Genomic DNA, 10,746 nt, shown 5'->3' with positions numbered 1-10,746 from the left:
CCCCTAAAGGGGGTTGGGGCCCCGGACGCCTGGGTCCCCTGGTGGGGAGGGGCCCGGACGCCTGGGTCCCCCCTGACCCCGCCCTTGTCCCCAGAGGGAGATTTTTCCACCCGACAACCCTGAGCGGGTGAGTGACCCCCATGTCCCCAATGTCACCTCCGTGTCCCATGTGTCACCCCTGTGTCCCCAGTGTCACTGTCTGTGTCACCCCCATGTCCCCAACGTCTCTCCAGTGTCCCCAATGTTCCAAATGTCCCCCCAGTGTCCCCCACAATGTCCCCAACAACCCTCTCAATGTCCTCGCAGTGTCCCCAGCATCCCCCTAGTGTCCCCAATGTCCCCAGGGTCCCCAACATGTCCCCACTGTCCCCAGTCCCATGTCTCCGTGTCCCCACTGGCCCCATGTCCCTGATGTCCCCTGACCCCCTATTGTCCCCTCATCTCATGTCCCCATTGTCCCCTTTCTCCTGTGTCCCCTGTCCCCAACTGTCCCCTGATCCCCCGTGTCCCCATGTCCCCACTGAGCCCCTGTCCCCACTGTCCCATGTCCCCTGTCCTCACTGAGCCCTTGTCCCCCTGTCCCTTGTCCCCCTGTCCCCATGTCCCCCCTGTCCCCACTGTCCCCATTTCCCCTCTGTCCCCCCTGTCCCCATTGTCCACACTGTCCCCATGTCCCCACTGTCCCCACTATCCCCTGTCCCCCATCCCTGTGTCCCCACTGTCCCCATGTCCCCCCTGTCCCCATTGTCCCCACTATCCCGTCCCCCATCCCTGTGTCCATCCTGTCCCCCCTGTCCCCATGTCCCCCCGTCCCCACGTCCCCCCTGACCCCGTGTCCCCTTTGTCCCCATGTCCCCAGCGCCGGGCCCTGGCCGAGCTGAAGCGGCGGCTGCGGGAGGGGACCCGAGACTGAGGGGACACGGGGACAGCGGCCACCCCCGGCGTGTGACACCGCGGCCGTGACACCGGGGACACGTAGCAGGTCAACGTGGCTTCGCGGTGACACCGGGGACACGCGGCTTCGTCCTGGTGCTGTCACTGTCACCGTGGTGGTGACAAGAGGGGACATCCGACTGCATTTGTCACCGTGGCCGTGTCCCGATGCCACCACCATGGACACATGGGTGACAAGAGGGGACAAAGGGGACATGTGGCTTCGTCTTCCTGCCATCGCTGTGACCGTGTTGGTGACAAAGGGGACAGCGACTGCCACCTGATGCCATCGCCGTGGCCACGTTGGTGACAAGAGGGGACAAAGGGGACATGTGGCTTTGTCCTGATGCCACCGCCATGGCCACGTTGGTGACAAAGGGGACAGCGACTGCCACCTGATGCCATCGCCATGGCCACGTTGGTGACAAAGGGGACAGCGACTGCCACCTGATGCCATCACCGTGGCCACGTTGGTGACAAGAGGGGACAAAGGGGACATGTGGCTTCGTCTTCGTGCCATCACCGTGGCCACATTGGTGACAAGAGGGGACAAAGGGGACATGTGGCTTTGTCCTCATGTCATCGCTGTGACCGTGTTGGTGACAAAGGGGACAGCGACTGCCACCTGATGCCATCGCCATGGCCACGTTGGTGACAAGAGGGGACAAAAGGGACATGTGGCTTCATCCTCATGTCATCGCTGTGACCGTGTTGGTGACAAAGGGGACAGTGACTGCCACCAGATGTCATCGCCATAGCCACACAGGTGACAAGAGGGGACAAAGGGGACATGTGGCTTCGTCTTGATGCCATCGCCATGGCCACGTTGGTGACAAAGGGGACAGCGACTGCCACCTGATGCCATCGCCATAGCCACGTTGGTGACAAGAGGGGACAAAGGGGACATGTGGCTTCGTCCTCGTGCCGTCGCCGTGACTGTGTTGGTGACAAGAGGGGACAAAAGGGACATGTGGCTTTGTCCTCATGCAATTGCCATGGCCACATTGGTTACAAGAGGGGACAAAGGGGACATGTGGCTTTGTCCTGATGCCACCACTGTGACCGTGTTGGTGACAAAGGGGACAGCGACTGCCACCTGATGCCATCGCCGTGGCCACGTTGGTGACAAGAGGGGACAAAGGGGACATGTGGCTTCGTCCTCATGCCATCGCCGTGGCCACATTGGTGACAAGAGGGGACAAAGGGCACATGTGGCTTTGTTCTCATGTCATCACCATGGCCACATTGGTGACAAGAGGGGACAAGGGGGACATGTGGCTTTGTCCTCATGTCATCACCGTGACCGTGTTGGTGACAAAGGGGACAGCGACTGCCACCTGATGCCATCGCCGTGGCCACGTTGGTGACAAGAGGGGACAAAGGGGACATGTGGCTTTGTCCTGATGCCACCACTGGGACCGCGTTGGTGACAAGTGACACACGGCTGCGTCCCGGTGCCACCGTGGTGACAGAGGGGACATCTGGCCACATCTTGTCACCGCATCCGTGACGTGGGGACAGGTGGCCGCGTCCTGATGCCACCACGCGAGTGACATGGGGACACGTGGCCGTCCCCGTGTCCCTGCCCTGGTGGTGTCACCACCCTCGGAGGGGACAATGCCACCCGCGGTGTCCCCAATGCCAATAAACAGCGCTGGTGTTGTCATTGTCACCGTCACCGCCTGCGTGGGGGGACACGGTGACACGGGGGTGTCAGTGTCACCCAGGTGTCCCTTAGTGTCACCCGTGGGACCCCCCTGGTGTCACCCGTTGGTGCGGGTGTCCCTTAGTGTCACCCCCTGGTGTCACCCGTTGGTGCGGGTGTCCCTTAGTGTCACCCCCTCGTGTCACCCGTTGGTGTGGGTGTCCCTTAGTGTCACCCGTGGGACCCCCGTGGTGTCACCCGTTGGTGCGGGTGTCCCTTAGTGTCACCCCCTCGTGTCACCCGTTGGTGCGGGTGTCCCTTAGTGTCACCCGTGGGACGCCCCTCATGTCACCCGTTGGTGCGGGTGTCCCTTAGTGTCACCCGTGGGACCCCCCTCGTGTCACCCATTGGTGCGGGTGTCCCTTAGTGTCACCCGTGGGACCCCCCTGGTGTCACCCGTTGGTGCGGGTGTCCCTTAGTGTCACCCGTGGGACCCCCCTCATGTCACCCGTTGGTGCGGGTGTCCCTTAGTGTCACCCGTGGGACCCCCCTGGTGTCACCCGTTGGTGCGGGTGTCCCTTAGCGTCACCCGTGGGACCCCCCTGGTGTCACCCGTTGGTGCGGGTGTCCCTTAGTGTCACCCGTGGGACCCCCCTCGTGTCACACGTTGGTGTAGGTGTCCCTTAGCGTCACCCGTGGGACCCCCCTGGTGTCACCCGTTGGTGCGGGTGTCCCTTAGTGTCACCCCCTGGTGTCACCCGTTGGTGTGGGTGTCCCTTAGTGTCACCCGTGGGACCCCGCTCGTGTCACCCGTTGGTGCGGGTGTCCCTTAGTGTCACCCGTGGGACCCCCCTCGTGTCACCCGTTGGTGCGGGTGTCCCTTAGTGTCACCCGTGGGACCCCCCTGGTGTCACCCGTTGGTGCGGGTGTCCCTTAGCGTCACCCATGGGACCCCCCTTGTGTCACCCGTTGGTGCGTGTGTCCCTTAGTGTCACCCGTGGGACCCCCCTCGTGTCACCCATTGGTGCGGGTGTCCCTTAGTGTCACCCCGGGAGTGTCCCTTAGTGTCCCCCCCACTGTGTCCCTCAGTGTCACCCCATGTTCCTTGTCCCCCCGCAATGTCACCCGTGTCCCCACCCACCCCGTGTCCCAGGCCCCACGGTGACGCCATCAGGGGGTTTATTGGGGGGTGACAGCTTGGGGGCGGGGGGGGAACACATGGGGTGACATCACGAGCTTGGGGACGTTGGGGGTCGGTGACACCATCGGGGGCTGGGGCTCAGTCCTGTGGGGAGATGGGGGGGGTGACAATGGGGGTGTCCCCAACATGGGGGTGACACCACGAGGGTCCCAGGTGTCCCCCCACCATGTCCCTGTGTCCCCTTCCCTGGTGTCCCCCAAGCCCCATGTCCCCCGGTGTCCCCTCTGTACCTGCCCCCCCAGTCCCTGTCCCCTGGTGTCCCCAATGTCCCCCATGTCCCCCCGGTGTCCCCAATGTCCCCCATGTCCCCATACCTGTCCCCCTCAAACCCTGGTTCCCTGTCCCCTCATGTCCCCAATGTCCCCCCATGTCCCCATACCTGTCCCCCTCAAACCCCAGTTCCCTGTCCCCCCATGTCCCCCATGTCCCCCCGGTGTCCCCAATGTCCCCCCATGTCCCCATACCTATCCCCCTCAAACCCCAGTTCCCTGTCCCCCCATGTCCCCCATGTCCCCCATGTCCCCCATGTCCCCATACCTGTCCCCCTCAAACCCCGGTTCCCTGTCCCCAATGTCCCCCATGTCCCCATACCTGTCCCCCTCAAACCCCAGTTCCCTGTCCCCCCATGTCCCCAATGTCCCCCATGTCCCCATACCTGTCCCCCTCAAACCCTGGTTCCCTGTCCCCCCAGTGTCCCCCTTGTCCCCCCATGTTGCTACCTGTCCCCTCCTGAACCCCGGTGTCCCCATGTCCCCTGTTGGTCCCTGTCCCGGTGTCCCCCTGTCCCGGTGTCCCTCAGTGGGTCCCTGTCCCGGTGTCACCTATTGGTCCCTGTCAATCCCTGTCCCCCCTGAACCCCGGTGTCCCCATGTCCCATGTTCCTGTCCCCCCGAACCCCAGTGTCCCCATGTCCATGTCCCCCCTGAACCCCAGTGTCCCCCCTGTCCCGGTGTCCCCCTATAGGTCCCTGTCCCCCCGAACCCCGGTGTCCCCATGTCACGGTGTCGCCCTATTGGTCCCTGTCCCGGTGTCCTGGTGTCCCTGTCCCCACTCTGTCCCTGTCCCCCCTGTCCTGGTGTCCCCCTGTCCCCTGGTCCCTGTCCCCCCAAACCCCGGTGTCCCCATGTCACGGTGTCCCCCTATTGGTCCCTGTCCGGGTGTCCTGGTGTCCCTGTCCCACTCGAACCCCAGTGTCCCCCCTGTCCCGGTGTCCCCTGTCGGTCCCTGTCCCCTGTCCCGGTGTTCCCTGGTCCCGGTGTCCCCTGTCCCGGTGTCCCCTGTCCCCTGGTCCCTGTCCCGGTGTCCTGGTGTCTCTGTCCACCCTCTGTCCCTGTCCCCCCCGAACTCCAGTGTCCCCCCTGTCCCGGTGTCCCCTGGTCCCAGTGTCCCCCGTCCTGGGGTCCCTGTCCCGGGGTCCCTGTCCCCTGGTCCCTGTCCCGGTGTCCTGCTGTTCCTGTCCACCCTCTGTCCCTGTCCCCCCCGAACCCCAGTGTCCCCATGTCCCTGACCCCCCCGAACCCCGGTGTCCCCCCTGTCCCTGTGTCCCCCCGAACCCCGGTGTCCCCCATTGGTCCCTGTCCCTCCTGTCCCCGTGTCCCCCTGTCCTCCAGTCCCTGTCCCCCCCGAACCCCGTGTCCCCATGTCCCCAGTTGGTCCCTGTCCCCCCCGAACCCCGGTGTCCCCATGTCCCTGTCCCCATGTCCCTGTCCCCGTGTCCCTGTCCCGGTGTCCCCATCGGTCCCGGTGTCTCCATGTCCCTGTCCCTGCCCCAATGTCCCCCCTGCCCCAGTGTCCCCATCGGTCCCGGTGTCCCCATCGGTCCCAGTGTCCCCCCTGAACCCCGGTGTCCCCATGTCCCTGTCCCCGTGTCCCTGTCCCCGTGTCCCCATCGGTCCCCGTGTCCCCATCGGTCCCGGTTTGTCCGGTCCGTCCCGGTCCGTTCCCGAAGCCGGGCGAGCGCGGCTCCGGCAGCCGCTGCTCGTCCATCCGCCGGCCCTGCGCGCTCACCCCGGGTCCCTGTCCCCCCGAACCCCGGTGTCCCCATGTCCCTGTCCCAGCGTCCCTGTCCCAGTGTCCCCCCTGTCCCGGTGTCCCCATCGGTCCCGGTGTCCCCCCGAACCCCGGTGTCCCCATGTCCCAGTGTCCCTGCCCCAGTGTCCCCCTGTCGGTCCCAGTGTCCCCCCTGTCCCCGTGTCCCCATCGGTCCCGGTGTCCCCGTACCGGTCCGTTCCCGAAGCCGGGCAGGCGCGGCTCCGGCAGCCGCTGCTCGTCCATCCGCCGGCCCTGCGCGCTCACCCCGGGTCCCTGTCCCCGCGAACCCCGGTGTCCCCATGTCCCAGTGTCCCTGCCCCCGTGTCCCCATCGGTGCCGGTGTCCCCGTACCGGTCCGTTCCCGAAGCCGGGCAGGCGCGGCACGGGCAGCCGCTGCTCGTCCATCCGCCGGCCCTGCGCACTCGCCACCAGCTCCAGCAGCGCCGACAGCTCGGGGGGGGCCGGGGGGGCGGCCCCGCCCGCTGCCACGGGCATCGCGACATCGCGACATCGCCCCACGCACCGCGACACAACCCGACACCGCGACATCGGGACACAACCCGACATCGGGACACAACCCGACATCGGGACACAGCCCGACATCGCCACCCCCCGGCCACCCCCGGCATCACCCGTGTCCCCGCTTGTCCCCCCACGCCCACTTTGTCCCCTCCCGTGTCCCTTCGCGTTCTCCCCACGTCCCCTTTGTCCCCCCCATGTCCCGTGTGTCCCCCCGTGTCCCCTTCCCACCTGTGTCCCCCCCACGCCCACTTTGTCCTCCCCCCACGTCCCCATGTCCCATGTCCCCCTGTCCCATGTCCCCTGCCCCCATATCCCCATGTCCCCTGTCCCCACGTCCCCTGCCCCCATATCCCCATGTCCCTTGTCCCCCTGTCCCCATGTCCCCTGTCCCATGTCCCATGTCCCCTGCCCCCATATCCCCATGTCCCTTGTCCCCCTGTCCCCATGCCCCATGTCCCCCATCCCCTGTCCCCCTGTCCCCCGTCCCCATATCCCCATGTCCCCATGTCCCATGTCCCCCTGTCCCATGTCTGCCTGTCCACTATCTCATGTCCCCTGCCCCCATATCCCCATGTCCCTTGTTCCCCTGTCCCCATGTCCCCCATGTCCCCATGTCCCCCATGTCCCCCATCCCATGTCCCCTGTCCAATGTCCCATATCCCATGTCCCCTTTCCCGGTGTCCCTTGCCCCCATATCCCCATGTCCCTATGACCGCTGTCCCCCATGTCCCCTGTCCCCTGCCCCCGTGTCCCCATGTCCCCCTCTCCCATGTCCTGTGTCCCCCTGTCCCATATCCCCATGTCCCCTGCCCCCATATCCCCATGTCCCTTGTCCCCCTGTCCCCCCTGTCCCTATGTCCCCCTCTTCCATGTCCTTTGTCCCCCTGTCCCCTGTCCCCTGTCCCCTATATCCCCCTGTCCCCATGTCCCCATATCCCACTGTCCCCTGTCCCCATGTCCCCCATGTCCCCATGTCCCCTGCCCCCATATCCCCATGTCCCTTGTCCCCCATGTCCCCATGTCCCCTGTCCCATGTCCCATATCCCATGTCCCCTGTCCCCACGTCCCCTGCCCCCATATCCCTATGTCCCCTGTCCCCCATGTCCCCTGTCCCCTATGTCCCCATGTCCCCTGCCCCCGTGTCCCCTGCCCCCATATCCCCATGTCCCTTGTCCCCCTGTCCCCCATGTCCCCTATGTCCCCATGTCCCCTGCCCCATGTCCCATATCCCACATCCCCTGTCCCCATGTCCCCTGTCCCCATGTCCCTTGCCCCCATATCACTATGTCCCTATGTCCCCTGTCCCCCATGTCCCCTGTCCCCTGCCCCCCATCCCCATGTCCCCCTGTCCCATGTCCCCATGTCCCTATGTCCCCTGTCCCCTATGTCCCCTGCCCCCCTGTCCCCTGCATGTCCCCCTCTCCCATGTCCTGTGTCCCCCTGTCCCATATCCCCATATCCCCTGTCCCCTGCCCCTCTGTCCCCGTCCCCATGTCCCCCTCTTCCATGTCCTGTGTCTCCCTGTCCCGTGTACCCTGCCCCTATGTCCCCATGTCCCATGTCCCCTGTCCCCTGTCCCATGTCCCCTGTCCCCATGTCCCACATGTCCCCTATGTCCCCCTGTCCCATATCCCCATGTCCCTATGTCCCCTGTCCCCCATGTCCCCTGTCCCCTGCCCCCCTGTCCCCATGTCCCCCTCTCCCATGTCCTGTGTCCCCCTGTCCCATATCCCCATGTCCCCTATGTCCCCATGTCCCCTGTCCCCCATGTCCCCTGTCCCCTGCCCCCCATCCCCATGTCCCCCTGTCCCATATCCCCATGTCCCTATGTCCCCTGTCCCCTGCCCCCATGTCCCCTGCATGTCCCCCTCTCCCATGTCCCTGTCCCCATGTCCCCTGTCCCCATGTCCCCATGTCCCCATGTCCCCATGTCCCTGTCCCCTCACCTCCGGCCCCGCCCAGGCTGCAGCGCTGCTCGTCCATCCGCGCTCCCTGCACCGAGCTCAGCAGCGAGAAGAACCCCTCCTGTTCCGGGGACCCCCCCTGCTCCGGGGACCCCCCCTGCGCCGGGGCGCCCCCCTGCGCCGGGGCCCCCTCCTGCAAGGGGGACAGCACCCCTCAATGGGGACCCCCCTAATGGGGACCCCGCCGGTAATGGGGACCCCCCCCATGCCGGGGACCCCTCCTGCAAGGGGGACAGCACCCCTCAATGGGGACCCCCCTAATGGGGACCCCCCGGGAATGGGGACCCCCCCTGTGCCGGGGACCCCTCCTGCAAGGGGGACATCACCCCGAAATAGGGACCCCCTGTAATGGGGACCCCCCGGTAATGGGGATCCCTCCTGCAAGGGGGGCATCACCCCGAAATAGGGACCCCCCGGTAATGGGGACCCCCCTGCGCCGGGGACCCCTCCTGCAAGGGGGACATCACCCCTAAATGGGGACCCCCCGGTAATGGGGACCCCCCGGTAATAGGGACCCCCCGGTAATGGGGACCCCCCCAGTAATGGGGATCCCTCCTGCAAGGGGGACAGCACCCCTCAATGGGGACCCTCCGGGAATGGGGACCCCCCCCGGTAATGAGGATCCCCCTTGTGCCGGGGACCCCTCCTGCAAGGGGGACAGCACCCCGAAATGGGCACCCCCCGGTAATGGGGACCCGCCGGTAAAGGGGACCCCCCCTGTGCCGGGGACCCCTCCTGCAAGGGGGACAGCACCCCTAAATAGGGACCCCCTGTAATGGGGACCCCCCGGTAATGGGGATCCCTCCTGCAAGGGGGGCATCACCCCGAAATAGGGACCCCCTGTAATGGGGACCCCCCGATAATGGGGATCCCTCCTGCAAGGGGGACAGCACCCCTCAATGGGGACCCCCCCCCGTTCCGGGGATCCCTCCTGCAAGGGGGACATCACCCCGAAATAGGGACCCCCCTAATGGGGACCCCCCGGTAATGGGGACCCCCCCTGTGCCGGGGACCCCTCCTGCAAGGGGGACAGCACCCCTAAATGGGGACCCCCCGGTAATGGGGACCCCCTGGTAATGGGGACCCCCCCGGTAATGGGGATCCCTCCTGCAAGGGGGACATCACCCCGAAATAGGGACCCCCCTGTAATGGGGATCCCCCGGTAATGGGGACCCCCCCCATGCCGGGGACCCCTCCTGCAAGGGGGACAGCACCCCCAAATAGGAACCCCCCGGTAATGGGGACCCCCCGGTAATGGGGACCCCCCCCATGCCGGGGACCCCTCCTGCAAGGGGGACATCACCCCGAAATAGGGACCCCCCAGTTATGGGGACCCCCCCCGGTAATGGGGATCCCTCCTGCAAGGGGGACATCACCCCGAAATAGGGACCCCCACAGTAATGGGGACCCCCCAGTAATGGGGACCCCCCCGGTAATGGGGATCCCTCCTGCAAGGGGGACATCACCCCGAAATAGGGACCCCCCAGTTATGGGGACCCCCCCGGTAATGGGGATCCCTCCTGCAAGGGGGGCATCACCCCGAAATAGGGACCCCCCGGTAATGGGGATCCCCCGGTAATGGGGACCCCCCCCATGCCGGGGACCCCTCCTGCAAGGGGGACATCACCCCTAAATAGGGACCCCCTGTAATGGGGACCCCCCGATAATGGGGATCCCTCCTGCAAGGGGGACATCACCCCGAAATAGGGACCCCCCCAGTAATGGGGACCCCCCCGGTAATGGGGATCCCTCCTGCAAGGGGGGCATCACCCCTAAATGGGGACCCCCCAGTAATGGGGACCCCCCCGGTAATGGGGATCCCTCCTGCAGGGGGGGCAGCACCCCTAAATGGGGACCCCCCGGTAATGGGGACCCCCCCGGTAATGGGGATCCCTCCTGCAGGGGGGGCATCACCCCTAAATGGGGACCCCCCAGTAATGGGGACCCCCCCGGTAATGGGGATCCCTCCTGCAGGGGGGGCATCACCCCTAAATAGGGACCCCCCCGGTAATGGGGACCCCCTGCAATGGGACTCCCCCGGTAACGGGGACCCCCAGTAATGGGGACCCCCCCCCCCCGGTAATGGAGACCCCCCAGTAATGGGGATCTCCCTGCAATGGGACCCCCCCCCTGCAATGGGGACCCCACCCCGGTAATAGGGACCCCCCGGTAACGGGCCCCCCCCGGTAATGGGCAACCCCGCAATGGGGACACCCCAGTAATGGGGAGTCCCCTGCAATGGGAACCCCCCCGGGAAATGGGGACACCCCTCGGGAATGGGGACCCCCCCCCAAATGGGGACACCCCTCATTTCGGGACTCCCCCTGTTCTGGAGACCCCCCATGGGTGCCCCCCCCACCCCTTTGCACCCCCCACCCCTGGGTGCCCCCCCTTTGTGCCCCCCAACACCTATAGGTGCCCCCCACCCCTCATAGGTGCCGCCCAACCCT

General features: G+C 66.1%; 1 protein-coding gene and 1 long non-coding RNA gene across 2 annotated transcripts; one reads left to right on the top strand and one right to left on the bottom strand.

The window, feature by feature from the left end:
• The first annotated feature begins 909 nt into the window (after window positions 1–909).
• On the top strand, window positions 910–2,602 carry LOC309452466. The gene is made up of 2 exons (XR_014186554.1): window positions 910–1,052; window positions 1,700–2,602. It is a non-coding gene; the product is annotated as an uncharacterized lncRNA (long non-coding RNA).
• A 1,153-nt stretch (window positions 2,603–3,755) lies between these two features.
• Window positions 3,756–8,429, bottom strand: PCP2 (Purkinje cell protein 2; the record flags this gene model as incomplete). Its single annotated transcript, XM_082077089.1, has 3 exons — window positions 3,756–3,863; window positions 6,162–6,292; window positions 8,279–8,429. Coding segments are annotated over 3 exons (288 nt in total), but the record flags the coding sequence as incomplete, so codon positions are not given.
• Between the last annotated feature and the right edge of the window lie 2,317 nt (window positions 8,430–10,746).

Source organism: Streptopelia decaocto, assembly GCF_964273445.1.
Source record: "Streptopelia decaocto genome assembly, contig: HAP1_SCAFFOLD_2290, whole genome shotgun sequence".
NCBI classification, from domain to species: domain Eukaryota; kingdom Metazoa; phylum Chordata; class Aves; order Columbiformes; family Columbidae; genus Streptopelia; species Streptopelia decaocto.
The sequence above is the reverse complement of the archived record's forward strand: the minus strand, read 5'-3'. Positions and strand labels throughout refer to the sequence as shown.